The sequence below is a fragment of the Ascaphus truei genome, chromosome 4, assembly GCF_040206685.1.
Source record: "Ascaphus truei isolate aAscTru1 chromosome 4, aAscTru1.hap1, whole genome shotgun sequence".
Lineage (NCBI taxonomy): Eukaryota > Metazoa > Chordata > Amphibia > Anura > Ascaphidae > Ascaphus > Ascaphus truei.
In genome coordinates this window covers 308,345,215-308,362,594 of record NC_134486.1, presented here as the reverse complement: position 1 = coordinate 308,362,594, position 17,380 = coordinate 308,345,215, and the positions used below count along the sequence as shown (strand labels likewise).

Genomic DNA, 17,380 nt, shown 5'->3' with positions numbered 1-17,380 from the left:
GTTATTGTGTAGGTTCAGTGCTTCAGCCAACATCCCACTTTATATGTATTATTTACATATGCCAAGCTTTTCATTTACTTTCGGGCCAAGAATTCCCATCAGACCTAATAAACTTGTAAAACACGTCTTACAATTGACACAGGCCTCTTACATAGCCTCCGATTAAAAGTATTTCAGCACGCAAGAAAAGAGCATTCACAGCTGATTTTTTATACAACCCCATATGGCATGGAGTAAATTATATACAGTACATGGTCACCAACAGAAATCTTGGGGCCCAGGACAAATGAAAGGAGCAGGGCCCCCTCCCTTTAACCCTCCAGCACAGGGGAGGGGAGGTATGGGCCTGGATGGGGGGGGGGGGGGAGAAGAAGGTATTGGGGGGGTAGAAGAAGACAGTATAGGGGGATGAAGAAGATGGTATTGGGGGAGGAGGTATTGGGAGTGAGAAGTAGAAGGTATTGGGGTGGGGAGAAGAAGATGGTATTGGGAAGAAGTAGACGGTATTGGGTGGTGGAGAAGAAAGTATTGGGATGGAGGAGGAGAAGAAGGTATGGGGCGGAGAGAAAGTAATGGAGGTATAGGTGTGGGACTGGGGAGAGGGGAGTAAAGCCCCACAAGCTGGAAGAAGAGGCAGGCCTGCCCTATAACTGAAGGGAGAGACGGGCTCGCCCGGTTGCTGGCATTGCTGGAAGTTAGACTTCCCAACTTCCTGTCCAGGCCAGCCGTGCAACCCAGAGCAGCCGGCCCGGGCCTTTTGTCCTGGCTGTACCCCCCTGTTGGCAGCCCTGATTCCCTGATGGTGGCCCGTTCAATACTTCTCAATCATGAAGCGCTTTGGAAACTGCGGCATGAACAAAGTGTCCTTTTCATACGGGAGAGAACGACATTTCTAAGTACGGGAGCAAGGTTTTTGTACTCTAAAAGATTGATATGTTTATGCATGGCTTTATTCCAGATGGTTACAATGATTTAAATTCACTTCATATGGAACTTCCCTCGCAATGGGACTCGAAGCACTTCTTAATTACAGTATCATCCACGGTGTGTAGCATAAAGGGTTTTTGCAGGCACAGGGAGATAAAGTGACTTGCTCACGGTCACAAGGAGCTGACACGAGGAATTGAACCAGGCTCCCCCTCATTCAAGCTGGGATGTCATTGTTTACCATTAGTGTCTTGACTCACTGAGCCGCTCCTTCTCCGCAGTTGCCAAGCTTCAGAAGCCTTGATCATGGTAAAATATCCAGCACTCTCGCATAGCAACACAGGCCTATGTTACATACACTATGGAATGAGTGGATTAAAACTTCCTCTGGACTAAAGCAGGAAGTGTAGCCCTGTAAACAAAGCGGAGGAAATGAACAGGCCGGAAGCGGCTGATGAGCAAAACTTTAACTGTGTATCGGGCGTTTCATTTTCTGTGTGCCTGCCCCATAGAGAACGTAATAAACCTTTGCCCCTTTCCTGCAGGAGGGGTCTTGTAATACTTTGAACTTCCCTGGTCAAATGTAACCCATCCTGTATTTTGCCTCCTCCTTGTTAGAGGGACATATCCTGAGTCACGTCTGATAAACCTTAAGCCAGGGGTGCGCAAACTGGGGGGGGGGGGCGCGCGAGATTTTCATCGGGGGCGCAGCAGTTACAGAGTTCCCGTGCTCTTCCCCAAAGCATTTAAATTAAATGCCGGTGGACCGCACGAGGCCTCTGTAACTCACTTACCAGCTTCCAGCGACGCGTCGTGATGGCAAAGCGGCATCACGTTACTATGGCAACGTGCCGTCACATGACCCCCGCAGCATAATTTGACGCCGGAGCAAAGGTAGGGGCTGGGGGGGCGCAAGCAGGGAGGGACAGCATGCAGGGGAGACAGTTTGCGCACCCCTGCCTTAAGCCACAATGCTGGAACTGGACAGTAAATCTAGGTTGAATTGTCTATAGCAGGGGTTCTCAACTCCTGTCCTCAAGACCCCTCCCAACAGGTCAGGTTTTCAGGATATCCCTGCTTCAGCACAGGTGGCTCAATCGGTGCCTCAGTTGAGCCACTGATTGAACCACCTGTGCTGAAGCAGGGATATCCGTTAAAAACTTGACCTGTTGGGAGGGTCTTGAGCATGGAGTTGACAACCCCCGGTCTATGGTATGGAAATCAAGTTTGCAAACCAAATGTGTTGTTCAAAGACATTCAAATTGGCAATAACAAGAGAAAGTGACATAAATATCACTGCAGTAGAACTGTGATGCAGGGTATCGGAGTGCTGGCTTCTCCACGGCTGCTTTGGACTGTGCAACGAGTGCTGTAAAAAAACAGACTCTTTAAAGCTGCAGTTCAGTTTTTTGTTTTTTTTTTACATTTATTTTTTTACTTCAATAGTTTTATGTGTGCAATCTCTAATTACCTATAGAACAGTATAGCTGCAGGTCAATTCGTTCTCCATGTATTGATAGGTCGAAATTTGGTGACATATTAAAAGCTGGGATTTGTTTATATTCTGCTTGTCAGTCAGTGGGAGCTCATGAATATTCATGAGCACTCCTGCACTGACATGTGCTAGAGGGAGGGCAGGGCTGACAAAGGGGTGTGCCAGGGCTTGTGACAGGACATGAAGGGGCAGTGCCTTAGCAAATGGCTGTTAAAATAGAATACAAGAAAATTGGTCTTTCAAAGTTGTTTTTTTAAAAACAGAAAATGCTAAAAGTATTTTTTCTTACTACAGAACTGATTTATTAAAAAAAACACACATGCAGGATATTGACTGAACTGCAGCTTTAAGAGTTCCAGAAGCTTTTACGTACACAATGTTTGTCCAACATCAGCTTTATAACTATGTATGTGGTAAATTTGTACTAAATTGACTTTAATACATTGATGCAAGCATGGGAAAACATATACCACCCCTTTAATCCCTAGGCTGCTAAAGGGCCAGCTGGGAATGGAACTAGACACACGTGTTTGACATCAATAGCTAAATATCTTTCAAATTGTATAATTTTCAGCTGCATTTTTTTTTTGCCAGCAGCATTCTTGGCTTCTTTATAAAAGACGCCACACAAATATGCTGAGCCGCACGTCTTAAAGCTGCAGACCAAGCAATATCCTACATGTGTGTTTTTTTTTATAATAAATCAGTTCTGGGCTATGAGAAAATAGTTGTAGCATTTTTTTGAAACAACTCAAGATAACATTTTTAATGTATTATAATGTAACAAGCATTTTTTGTTTCTATAGCAACCATTTACAAAGTCCACTTCCTCTTCTGAAACAGGCTCTGGCGCACCCTTTTGAGCCCTGCCCTCTCTCAATTGTATCTTATGACTGCCTGGTCACATGATCATCCCCACAGAACATTGCATCTTTGGTCCTCTTCTGCTGCACTGACAGCCATTTAGTGAACCCGTGAGTCAAATCTTCGCCGATCGATTGGCAACTTAGCTAATTACTTATCATTGTGGAATGTATTGATGCTTTACAGCAGTTCAAGTTGTTATTTAAAAAAAAAATCCATTTAATATGTGCATCAATACAATCTACACACTGACAAGTGATTAGCTAAGTTGCAGATCGATCCGTTCTCATGTGATCGATTGACAAAGATTCGGGTCGGGGGTCACTAAATTACTGTCAGTGCTGCAGAAGAGGACCCAAGATGCAAAGTTCTGTGTGGAAGATCATGTGACAAGGCAGTCACTAGATACAATTGGTGTACTGCTAGAGAGGTGGCAGGGCTCAAAAAGGGGTGTACCAGAGCCTGTTTCAGAAGAGGAAGGGGATGTGACTTTGTAAATGGTTGCTATAGAAACAAAAATGCTTGTTACATTAGAATACATTAAAAATGTCTTTAACATTTTTTTTTAAATGCTACAAGTATTTTCTCATAGTACAGAACTGATGTATTTAAAAAAAAACACACACATGTAGGATATTGCTTGAGCTGCAGCTTTAATTTAGGCTCACAAAATGTATTAAAACCATACTGTAGTTGGCAGAGTACTTCTTCATTCAAAACAGCGGAGACATCACGCAGCGTTTCCCGACCCTACACCAGCCACGCCATTGTTAGAGGATGTATTGTGACTACGTTTTCTGTGTTCCTGGGTGTCAGGAAGCAGGGCTCACGCAACAACTCCTTACCTGCCTCGGAGGTTGTTGCTGCCGCCCCTCGCTCACCGCTTGTGTATCCCCGGCGTGGTGCCGGCAATCCCGCCCGGCGCTGGTTCTTGCGGCCGCCATCTTGTCGGGTCGCGCGCAGGAGGACCTTACACAGCGCGCGCCTCCGACAGTAATTTATTCACCCCTCTGGGCTTCTGGCCACGCCCCCGTCAGCTGCTGCAGCCCCGCTCCTGCCTTTACGCTCCACAGCTGAACACAGGCAAGGATTGCACCAATCGCAAAGCGCTCCACGACACACCCCCACTCTGCCTCCTTCCCTGATTGGTTCTCCCACATATATTACCCCTGTTCTCCCTGGGAATCATTGCTCTGCATAGCTTCTGCTAGTTGGGCTGGTGTTCGTTTGTGCTCTTCTTCTTTCGTGTACCTCAGGTTTGACCCGGCTTGGCTTTCAACTCTCCCTCTGGCTCTGGACCCCGGCTTACTCCTCACCACGCAGTCCCTCTCCGCCCCTCGATCTCGGCTCGCTCCTCTACCTCCCGGACCTCTGGCACCCTCGACCCCCGGCTACGGCAATCACCACGATTCTTCTATCTCCGGACACGGCAAGTACCTTTCGTTACCTTACTAAAGACTCCTGGCCTGGCAATGAATCTACCACACTCTGGACACGCACCTCTGCTGCGGGTGTGTGGTATTATACTTTCCACCTCAGTCTAGGGACGGGTCTTGTCTGCGGGCAGCACTACCGTGACACTGGGGTGGTTTGGAGTCCCACTCTTTTTTTTACCAAGCAGCGCAAAGTTTCTGCATCATTTTTCTGCACTCTTGTGCTTTTTTCATATATTATATAGACCCCTGATGTCCAACCAATTGGAGTCTACTTAGTGAATGAAGTTGGTCTAACGTTACTTGGGCATCTGATTCTCCCACTGTCTACAAACACTGAAGCAGCTCATGCATCAGCTGTCATCACCTGGCTATTTAGTTCCCTGTGTTAACGCTGGAATAAAAATGTGTTGAATCCAATCAGTGGTTCAAAGTAACATAGAAGTTATTGTACTGTACTGTGCCCGGGCTTGAGGCATTGTAAACCTGGTAAGTAGTGGGACAAAAAGACAAGAACAGAAAGGGAAATGTCTGGTTCAAAAATAAATAACTTGACTGTAACAGGGACTTATCACTGTTGAGAAAAACTGTCTCTAAATCCAGCAGTGTGCTGGTTAATTACATAGGCAATCAACCAGACTCCACCTGGCTGATTAAGACTGTGTTAGTAAAAGCCTGTTCTGAGAAACAGGAAGAAGATTTTCCTTAGCCCACAACTAGGGCTGACCAGGTGAACAGATTTCTTGAGCTGCAGAAGGACAGTATGCTGATAACAAGACAAGGGGACCAGACCTATACCTGGACACAGACATTGCCATAGCACACAAGGGTGCTGACCCAGGAAAGCAGAGAGGCCTTCCCCTACAGCTACAACAAACAGATAAGAGACTTTCTTCTTGGACTGTTGTATATCTATATATGTTTGGGGGTGCTAACTAGCTTAGCTACCCACACAGTTATAAAGGAACGGAGCAAAGGTGTAGATATTCTCCAAAGCGGAGCAGGCCTTTATGTTGTTTATTTTGAGTGTTCTTTCCGTGTTAAAAGGAACAGGGGCAATAAAGCCTCATTTTAGTTTCACCTTAAAACGGCCTCCATTGCGTACCTCTGCACACATCTACATCTCTTACATTGACCTTGCAAAATGGAAGCAGAATTGTAAGTTTAATAAAAGTAGTGTAATGAAAATCTTCAAATAATGTCAGAAAATGTAAAATAGTTGTACTCCAGGTCTGAAAATATATACAGATGTAGCCAACAATATTTCCCCCACTGGCCGGTGCCAGCAAGTCATACACCACAGACCTATAGAATAACCGCATGAAAGCTCCAGGCGGTCAGCACAAGGTTAATGAACCAAACAAGAAAAATAGAATATATAAGGTATATACGGACGGAGCAAAGTCGGGAAATAACGGAATACGCGCCGTAGCTGTATCAAATGCACTAGTACTGGAGAACAGGAGGAGACATATAAGGGAGATATAGTAAGCTGTAAGCAAAAATACCTAACTCCCCGGTTAAGCCGGTGTGGAGTAGCCTCTACTCACTATTAAGCACCGTCCTGTAACTCCTTCGATTAGTGGATGCTGCCGAACGGTGTGCGTCCTCCGATTGACCCCCGACGGCGCTTCCTCGATCACTCAGGTAAATAAAACAAAAAAGGATCAAAGTAACAGCTGCTCCATGGTAGAAAAAAAGGGAAACTCACCAGCAAGGAAAATTGAAAGCGATTTTATTAGACTACATAAAAAACAAGAAGAGCGCGGGGCCTCTCCAACCGCCGCGCCCCCCCCTAGGAAAATCTTGCGTCCCCCAGTTTGCGTACCCCTGGGTTAGATGACTGAAAAAATGTTCTTGGATATTATTTAACGATATCGCATGTGGGGGGGCACATTTAATAGCAGCAAATGAAATATTAGAGTGTGACTTTGTAAATGGTTGCTATAGAAACAAAAATGCTTGTTACATTAGAAACATTAAAAATGTCTTTAAAAATTGTTGTCTTTTTTTAAACGCTACAAGTATTTTCTCATAGTACAGAACGGATTTTTTTTTTTTTTAACGTGGTATTGCTTGAACTGCAGCTTTAAGGCTCACAAAATGTATTCGAACCGCACTGCAACGTTTATCTCCCTTTTATTATGATCGTTTATTTGTAAAGCGCCCACATATTCCGCAGCGCGGTACAATGGGGGGTACGGAGTTATGCATATTACATAAACAGAATGACATACCAATAAAGGATAAATAAGCGCAAACAGATACAAAAAGTAATAAGAGCCCTGCACGTGAGAGCTTACACTCTTTATATTATTATATTACATACTATTATATCATGTTTTATATGACCTTGCATTAAAAGCCTATGTTCTGCTTTACCACTTAATAATTTTTTATCATTTACATTTTGCAACATACTGTAAGTTCCTCGGGACAGACCTCAAGATTATTTCAAAAGCAGTGAATACCCCAGCAGCAGTCAACTCATAAACCCGCCCCCCTTTCCCCACACATGATAATACAGAAAGTGACTCCTGAAGAAAAGCAGCAAGTCCTGTCTCACTTCCTATGAATCCCACTATACGCAGCGCGGCTCAATCACGCACAGAGTTATCTGATGCAGAGCGATGTTACAGGGACAGAACGTTTCGGGGAAACAACCCTTAAACCGCGGCCACGGTGCGAGCGACGGTGTGTGCGGCTCTAACAAAATGCCTGGGATCTATGGCGCCGGACGAGCTCCATGGCGGCATGTCGAGCCGGCAAAAGATTTTGATTTTGACGCGTGACGGCCCCGGGTCACTCGAGCGGTTCAGCCAATGAGGGCGCACCGGCCCCGTGATGTCACGGCCACGCCTCCGCCACGCCTCCCCGTCGCTGTGGTGTCCACAGATCGCTCGGCCGACTGGCGCGCGACGCCATGCACTTCATCCGTGCGCGCGCCAACTATGTCCGAGGCCTTAGCCAGGCAAAAATAAAGAAATAAAAATGGAGAGACGTTGCTTTTTACCGTGTCTCTTCCATTGCACTGATACGGGTATGCATACCTGGCATATCCTAAATTGCTAAGTAGGTACAGTACTGTATGTAAATGCTCTATTCTTCCAACAAAAAAATCAGACAAAAACAAAAATGGGAAGTCACGGCAGACATTTCAAACTCAGCCATATGGTTGCTGTTTAACTCTTTAGCTGCCACAAGTCAGTTGCTAATTTGTCTGGCAGCAAAATGTTTAAATCCCCATCTCTGAGAATTTCTTCTGCAATTTGACTTACAAATAATCTATGCGAGAGAGAGAGTGAGAGTTGGCAATAGTAATGTCTGTGCAACACGGCACTTCAAGGGTGTGGTATCCGTTGAACAGGGTCCCTTAGCTGCCATGCAGTCATTAACCCCTTAGATCAGTTTTTTTCAATAGGGACTCCTAGATACCATTGGGTTTCTTGAGCATCTCTAAAGGGTTCCCTGCAGTTTTCAGGTAATTTGAAAATTGTACCAAATACAGAAGAATTTACAATGCATCTGATCTCAGACGCGCTATTAGAGAGGGTCAGGGTTCCTTACAATGTATCTGATCTCAGACAAGCTATTAGAGAGGGTTGGGGTTCCTTACAATGTATCTGATCTCAGATGTGCTATTAGAGAGGGTTGGGGTTCCTTACAATGTATCTGATCTCAGATGTGCTATTAGAGCGGGTTGGGGTTCCTTGCAATGTATCTGATCTCAGATGTGCTATTAGAGCGGGTTGGGGTTCCTTGCAATGTATCTGATCTCAGATGTGCTATTAGAGCGGGTTGGGGTGCCTTACAATGATCATAAGTATCTGATCCCAGATGCGCTATATTAGAGAGTGTTTGGGGTTCTGCAGAATTTCACAATATAATTATAAAGTTCCTTAACCCCCAAAAAGTTGAAAAAACACTGCCTTATATGTCAGAAGTTAACTGCGGTTCTGCCTTATGTGTCAGTTAAGGGTGATTATAAACTTATTACGGTACACTTGTTTCGCCTTGCATTTTTTCCTGACAATAAAACATTGTCTGACAATCATGTCCCTTCTGCAGCACAATTAGGACTTGACACTTATGGGTTAGAGGGTTAAACCAACATACTCCCTCTCCTATTTAGAATGTCAACTGGATGCAACTGACCGTTGGGGTCACAGATGTTATAATGCCTCAGTGGTAACAGACCTGCACAAAAGAGACAAAGGGACCTTCTCACCAGTGGTGATTATTCCACAGGGACAGAATTGTTTTTGGGCGAACAAATGGCGAGATGTTCATTTCAGCGCCTGCAACGAATCCGTGAAAGCAGTGAAACGGTTTCAATTCTTTTCACCCAGAACCAGACGTCCTTACAAAACATTTTGGGAAAACGACGGAAAATCCGAGGGCTCCACCAAATATTCAGTGTTTTTTTTTCTTTTCAAATGTCATTGTATAGTGTTATGTATTGGCGTAGACATGCTATTCCTTGTGTTCTTACACCTGTACCAGAACTATCATTGATACGAGTAAATAAATAAATCATTTTCTTTTGCAATCTGTGTACAATGGGGAGAGATACAGGGAGAGAGGGGGGGGGGGGGAAGAGTTTACAGGCAGTCCTCGGTTATCCAACGGAATCCGTTCTGGAAGTAGCGTTGGATAGTGAGACCGTTGTAAAGTGAGTCCCATGTTAATCAGTGGCGGTGAGCGTCGGATAACGCATTCCGGCACCGAAAAACGGCCATAGGGTTGCACACAAAGGAAATATCTTTTTGTTCACTCCAGCATACATCTGCGTTGCCCCAAAGGCGCACGGCCTTTGGCGCAGCCAAAGGGAGTAAGCCATTTGCTGATGTTAGTTGATGTTAAAGCTGCTCTATTTCTATCAGAAACTCACAAGCCCTTTATCCCCTGTACCCAATTTTCCTACTTTATCTGTCCATGAAATGTCAGTGAAGTGACTGTATAACCCTGTTCTTTTATTGTAACCATGTATTTTTTATAACTCTGTGCCCAGGACATACTTGAAAACGAGAGGTATCTCTCAATGTATTACTTCCTGGTAAAAACATTTTTATAAATAAATAAAAATAAAATTGTAAAGTGTTGGGTATGCCATTCGTTGTAAAGTGAAATGTTGGATAGCGAGGACTACCTGTATTCACAGATGAAGGGGGGGGACCACAATTAAGAAACAGGAATATACTGTCAATGCAAAGTAAATAGACACACGTCCATTTACAGAGGAGGAAGTCCTACTGGGACCTTTAAAACTGAAAGTGTACAAGTCAATGAGGCCTGGTGCATCCAAGGAAATAATTACGTGTAGTGGAGAGAAGCAAACAATATTATCAGAACTATTTAACCAGTCACTATTAACAGGTGTAGTTCCAGGTGAAGTAGGGACAAGGCAGATACCTACAGGCCGGTAAGCACAGCGAAGTTAATGAAAACGCTGCTAAAAGAAAGAATGGTTGAGTATGTAAAGTCTAACAACTGACATAACCACAGAAAGCATGGATTTACTTGGAAGAGATCATGTTAAACAAATATGATTTATTTTTCTAACTGGCTGACAAGGCAGGGGTGCACCAACTGGGGGGCGTGAGATTTTCTGCGGGGGTGGCGGGGGTTGGGGGATTACAGAGGCCCTGCACTCGTCCCCAAAGCATTTAAATTCTGTATGCCTCACTTACCTCGTCTTCGGTGGCTTCAGCCGACGCGTCGCCATGGCAACATCAAATGCCGCCGGGGGTCACTTGACATCATGACGTCACATGACGGCAGACAAAGGGTAGAACAGGAGCAGGCAGGGAGGGGGCAGTGAGCAGTGGGGGGGTGGGGCAGGCGGGGGGGGCGCGAGCAGTGGGGGAGAGCAGGCAGGGGGGCGCGAGCAGTGGGGGAAAGCAGGCAAGGAGGCGTGAGCAGTGGAGGGGTGGGGCAGGCAGGGGGGGCGCGAGCAGTGGGGGAGAGCAAGCAGGGGGGCGCGAGCAGTGGGGGAGAGCAGGCAGGGGGGTGTGAGCAGTGGGGGAGAGCAGGCAGGGGGGCGCGAGCAGTGGGGGAGAGCAGGCAGGGGGGTGTGAGCAGTGGGGGAGAGCAGGCAGGGGGGCGCGAGCAGTGGGGGAGAGCAGGCAGGGGGGGCGCAGACTAAAAAGTCTGCGCACCCCTGGACTAAGGTAATAGACTAAGGTTGAGCAGTAGATGTAGCTCACCTACTGTAGATTTCGTAAGGCCTTTGACACGGTCCCACATAGAACAATGATAAACAAGTTACAATGCAATGGAGTACATTCAGAGATGACCAGAGGAGCACCTCGGGGATCTGTGCTTTTAATATCTTCATTAAGTGTCTTTACAGGAGGTCTGGAAGGGAAAGTATACAGAGAGCCAGCAGAAAATTAGGTTGTTCAGGGTGAGGTAGTAACAGCAGATGGAGAGAGGTATTGATGTTACTTTATAGAGCATTGGCAAGGACCTCACCTACAATATTGCGTTCAATTCTGGAGACCATATCTTCGGAAAGGGCATAAATCCATTAGAGATTGTACAAAGGAGGACTATTCCAATTGTGCACGGTCTGCATCATAAAACGTATCAGGGAAAATTAAAGGACCTCAATATGTACATGATTGTCTTGGAGGAGAGAAGGGACAGGTATGATTGAAACGTCCAAATATATATAAACGTCCAAATATATATAAACGGTCTAAACAAGGTGCAGGGGGAAGCATATTTCAGAGAAAGATAATTTCTACAGCAAGAGGTTAAGCTTGTCTTAAGCTTCAGTGTGGCAGACTTAAGGTTAATGTGAAGAGGTGCTTCTTTGTGGAAAGGGTGGTGGATACCTTGAACATTCTCCCAACACAGGTGGTAGGGGCTAAAACAATAACGGAATTAAAACATGCTTGGGAGATATTGGCTGCACTAAACATGTAAGAAAGCCAAGGGTCACACAGGGTCGAAGGTTCCGCAACGGACAAGAAAATGGGTAGACTAGATGGGACAAATGTTTGTTTTTTTCTGCCGTCAAATTCTATGTTTCTATTCTCTTCACCATTAGGCTGCGTCCATGCTGACGAAGACGCGCTGTGGTGTATGTGTGCGTAACGTCACTCGCGTTTTCTGGCCAAGGTAGACGCGACATGGGGACGTGCCTGTGACGTCATGGAGCTGGTTCGCCCTCATTGGGGGAACCGCTCACGTGACCTGGCCGTCGCGCCAAGGAATCGGTCTGAACGGATTCCTCGTGCACCGCGCGCCCCCTCCTGCTGTCGCACACGCGCGGCCCATGGGCGCGATCAATGCCTTAAGGCAATGTGATGGCACCATGCGCGCACGCCTCCGCGCGGTCTCTGGCAGCATGGACGCCGCCTTTCAGGGGCAATAAGAGACCAGAAAAACCACAGGCTGACGGTCTCAACGTTTATGAATAACGCAATATGCAGCCAGACCAGCGCCCTAATGTATTTTAAGTTCAAGTGAACAAACCATTCCCATTACAAAATGCAGCATTGTCTGACGGCGCAAAACGTCTTTACACGCCCAACACCCAACGCTTCTTGTCCGTAGAGCAAGTATGACCTAAATTAGACTCAACAGACAGACCCATACAGTACATAGCAGGGTGTGAATGTTGCTATAGAGGGGTATAAGTTCCTGCAACCAACACAAATAGCTCCTTCTCTGCTTGTTTGGAGTGGGTAGGGGAGCTTTAGGATTGTTCAGTGGCGTCCAACAACTATAGCTAATGGTAAGCATTAATAATAAATATATATAATATATATATATATATATATAATATAATAAATGTAAAAATAATATTTTTGAACACTGCTCTCTTCCTTGGACACAGTTAATAAGTGTATAATCATATAGTTTACACCATATCAGGTATTCTGAAACTAAAAAAGAAAAAAAAAACAGCTTAAAACCTCTTTCGCATTTTTCCGGCCATGATTTATTTTTCTAGTAAAGCCATACTGAGGGAGGGGATGTGTGCTCTGAGGAACAATATGCCATTTTTCTATTTCAACATTCTTCATATGTTATTGGGGCAAAAGCAAGCCTCAAAAAAAATAGAATCTTTTATGAAGCTGGGATAATTTTCAGCACCTGTGAAAATATGTCCATGGAAACCCTACACCTTCCACAAGAGGGTCCTGTCCTGTGGTCAAGGTATGCTACGCTAGTCAAGCTCCCTTTCCAGCACATCCCATCTGACACAGGAAAAACATTGCTGGCTTGCAGCGCCGGCTGCTTCCCACACAAAACCGCACCTTGTTTTTATGTTGACCTTTCTGTCTTACAAACAGTCTGTCGCACAATGACAATGCACCCATGCTGATTCAGACGCAGTACGCTGTTTTGTAGATGCGCTGCTTAAAGAGGTAACACACAGGTTTGTGTCTGCTGGTGGGATGTTGCAGACATCTGCATTGCAATCCATTGCCGGCCACTCAAGCAGCGAAAGGGTTCACGTGCACACAGCCTCGTGGAGACATGGGTGCCAGGAGCTTGGAAAAGATCACCTGTCTAGCTGGTGGAAAAAAAACATCCCGTACATGGAAATGCATTTATTGTGCCATGAGGAGGCTGGGTTAGAAGTTTGCATGTGGTTTTGCAGCACTGTAACCCGTGAAATATTTTTTCTTACACTAACAGTCAAACTTATACTAATGTCCTTAGATACAAACGAGTACCTGTAACGCAGTTTTTTAAAAAGTGCGCGGAGCATATAATGCTGCCTCTAGTGCGGTGTTTCCCAACTCCAGTCCCCAGGGAACCGCAACAGGTCAGGTCTTAAGGATATCCCTGCTCCAGCACAGGTGGGTCAATCAGCGGCTCAGTCATTTTGACTGAGCCACCTGTGCTGGAGCAGGGATATCCTTAAGACCTGACCTGTTGGGGTTCCCTGGGGACTGGAGTTGGGAGACACTGCTCTATTGTAACAAGTTTTTTCATTGAACTGCGATAGTGCTGATTGGGGCACCGTTGCACGGAAACTCCCACTGATTTCAATGGGAGTTTCCATGCGATGGGGCCCCCAGATCGGAACTATTGCAGTTTAAATTTTTTTTAAATCGTCTTAAAAAGACTGACAAGAAGTGATATAAGATATTTCCAGGGCACAAACAAATGTCATCTCATGAAAGGAACGTACCACGTTCTGAAAGTTACTACTGTACACTGAATTTCCTTCTTCCAAAGAAAGTAGTTGGGTTACCACCATGAGGTTCCTTAAACTGACACACCTGTTCATTGGGCCAAAGGAATGGGTAACTTATCTTTGAGACATTATCTAGTACAGGGTTTTTCAACAGGAGTTCATAGGAACATTTGAAAATTGTACCAACTACAGAAGAATTTGCAATGCAAAACAAAATGCAAAAAACAAAAGAATTTACAATGCATCTGATCTCAGACACACTATTAGAGACCGTTGGGGTTCTTTACAATGCAGCTGATCTCAGACGCGCTATTAGAGACCGTTGGGGTTCTTTACCATGCATCTGATCTCAGACGGGCTACTAGAGAGGGTTGGAGTTCCCAGGAATGTCGCAATATAATTATATTGTTCCTTAACCAAAAAAAGTTTGAAACCCACTGGTCTAGTAACAATCAGCTTGCAGCTTTACCAACTGAATCCTCCTGCTCTATGTTTTTGTTTGTATGTAAGCATTTATGTGCATTTGCACAAGAGTTGGTGCGGATGTGAGGATAGAATGCTTGCAAATGGGTGTGGGCGTAATGTATTTGAGTAGATGTGTCAGTTTAGGTGTGCTTTTGTGTGTGACTGTTGGTGTACATGCATGAATGGGTAGTGGTGCGCAAGAATAATTGTTGAAATATTTGGGTGTGCAATGTGGCGGATAGAATGTGCAGATAATGGTCCATATGCATTAGTATATCTGTGGTAGTTGAGTATACTTGTTTATGCAAATGAATGGCAGGGTTAGGTTGGAAGGATGCACCCTAGCAAATGCCTTTGGTGGATTTTATTTTATTTTAGTTACATAACCGAAAACCCACCATACAAACTGTACGGAAAAGGAGTGGCTCAGTGAGTAAAGACACTGACTGGCCCTGAGAGTTTGAAACAGGGGAACCCAGTTCAATTCCTGGCGTCATCTCCTTGTGACCTTGGGCAAGTCACTTTATCTCCCTGTGCCTCAGGCATCAAAAACATAGATTGTAATCTCCACGGGGCAGGGACCTGTGCCTGCAAAATGTCTCTGTAAAGTGCTATGTAACACTAGCAGCGCTATACAAGAACATGCTATTATTATTATAACTGTACACAACACTTAAAGTTATTATTTAACGTTTAGGCTGGGGAAAGGTCTACACTTAAACCGTCACCCCTCCCTCCTTCATTCGTCATAACTCTCAAAGAAACTGATTTGAGCAAAAGGGGAATCTGGACTTTTAAGAGCATAATTGCAATGAAGTCTATGGGGGCTGCTGATGTTGTGTAAGGAGTTAATTCTAACTGTACACAATGGTACCAATAATGTCCTTTGGGGAAACGTGCATGCATACATTTTTAGGAACATGATCCCAAGGCAGCGGAGGGGTTAAGAGGGAATTCCTCTCACAATCAGGACAAGTTGTGTTTTACATTTCCCTGTGGATAGGTGTATGTGTGGCGGATGTGTCTGTATGCTCATCATATAGTCACATTATATAAGAGGGAGATTGGGGTACTCACGCACGGGCACCTTCCTGTGGTCCAGGTGGGCAACGCTCTGCTGCAGGGATGACAGGCGGCGCTGCAGGTGGGCACTGCGCTTAACCAGGGCGGACGCTTGGCCATGGATGTTGGCGAAGATGTCTTCTGCGTGCCGGGACAGGTCGGAGAGCTGGTGGTGGATGAGCAGCAGGGAGTGCGAGCTAACCTCCTCCAGGGAGCTGAAGACCAAAACTGGGCAGCCACGGGGTGTCTGCCCATCCGTGGCACCCAGTCTGCACACCTGGGTGGGCTGCACTGTCCTCATGTGGAAAGGCATGGCACAAGCTAGAGAGTTCACACTTTTCAAAGCGCCTCCGCTTACACTTGGGTACCTATTTGGGAGAAGTAGCGACGATCTTTATACTGTATGTGAGGCATGTGAAGCCAGGGTACAGATCCTTAGCGTGTATCCTAGGAAGAAAGCTTTGTCTTAAAACTGACACACAAATGTATATCCAGGTTAGAGTGTAGTGTTGATCCTGATGAGGGAAGAGGTCCCCAAATTAGAGGCACAGTGGTATCCAGGAAACTGACATTTAGTATGTATGCAAAGCACAGGTACCTTAACCAGGGTCAGAAAATACCCTATTAGAACTCCTAGGCACAGATCCTGACTTTGTATTGTGGGCACATATTCATGATCCTAAATAATCAGAGACAGGGATCCATAGACTCCAAGGGACAAAATCCTATTTAGACGTATAGCATGCACAGTAGATCTTAAATCCCAGGTGCAGCTCCTCACTTTCCACGGAACAGATCTTAAACCAGAGATCCTTCTTGAACTGTGTGATCCTATCTCAGTTCCACAGACCTTTTAATGCGTATCCCAGGCTCATATCCTAATGACCATGCACAAATCCGAGGGGTGTATCCTAGTCACAAATCCCCGGTCTGTATTGTCCCTCCCCACACTCTTGCACCCACCAGCCTGTGTCCCAGAGGGTCGGGTCCCGGGGCTCTGCTCTGTGTGCTGCAGATGATCTTGTCCCTGATCATATGTACAGAGCAGGCAGGGTCTGCCCTGGCAGCCTCATGTTGCATGCAGGGAGGTAGAGAAGTGAAGTCGGTGCATGGTGAGGAAGCTTCAACTTTCACGATCTGTTGAGACGAGAAGAAGCAGCAGCAGCAGCAGCAACACTTGTGGGTGAAGACTTGGCAGCCCAGCCGGTGAAGCAGTGCCTTATGTTTCAAATCAAACAGGAAAAGAGCCTCTCTCAATCCCTCCTCCCCCTCCTTCTCCACCTCCTGTGTGTACAGTGTAGTCTGCACACTCCAGGGGAGGGCAGGGGAAGTGCTAACAGTCACAGGGAAAACATGAAATAAAAAGGAGAGCCGAACAACCACCTGCGGGTCCCTGAGTTGTTTTCAGAGCAAACTTAACACCCCCCTGAGAGCAGCAAGAGATGGGAGACATGCAGAGGCTCTGGCACAGCAACAGAGCTGGCTCTGATAATTCAGCACACTGGTGCAACAAGGGGGGGGGGGGGCAGCATTTGTGATCTTAGGATGAGGACAACTAGAAAGTGTAGTCGAGATGTCAAACTTCCGACAACCATATAAGTGAGAGCTGGACCCCAGCACATTGACATTATAATAATAAAAAATAAAAAAGTACTGTTTATTTTTTCACTGAGACTCTGTTGAAGTGTATGAGTATATTTCTGAAAATAAAAAGTGAAAATGACTCCAAAGAAGTGAGGGTTGATTTGTAGGCTTTTGGGTGTCTTAAATATTGTTCCCTTGAAGGGAATGGGGAGCTCACTTAGGCCGAGGGCATGGTCAGCGCTGACCCGCGCTCATGCTTACCAGTGAGCCCCTGCAGCCGCAATGAGAGCGGCTTTAGCAGGGTACTCGCGCACGCTTCCGCAGGCGTGCGGAGGCGGAGGAGACAGTCAGATTTAAATTTGCGCGCTAAGGGGAGCGAGCGGAAGTCCG

At 45.8% G+C, this 17,380-nt stretch overlaps 1 protein-coding gene across 5 annotated transcripts in view; it reads right to left on the bottom strand.

Moving 5' to 3' along the window:
- NHSL1 (NHS like 1) overlaps positions 1 to 16,671 on the bottom strand; it is a 258,599-nt gene extending 241,928 nt beyond the window's left edge. For 2 of the 5 annotated variants that reach the window (XM_075597806.1, XM_075597809.1), the window contains exon 1: positions 15,422 to 16,667. In XM_075597806.1, the coding sequence (XP_075453921.1) occupies positions 15,422 to 15,719 (298 nt within the window). In that variant the 5' untranslated portion in view covers positions 15,720 to 16,667. Of the gene's footprint in view, positions 1 to 15,421 lie in introns of all 5 variants that reach the window. The other 3 variants (XM_075597807.1, XM_075597812.1, XM_075597820.1) reach the window with 2 other exon arrangements.
- Between the last annotated feature and the right edge of the window lie 709 nt (positions 16,672 to 17,380).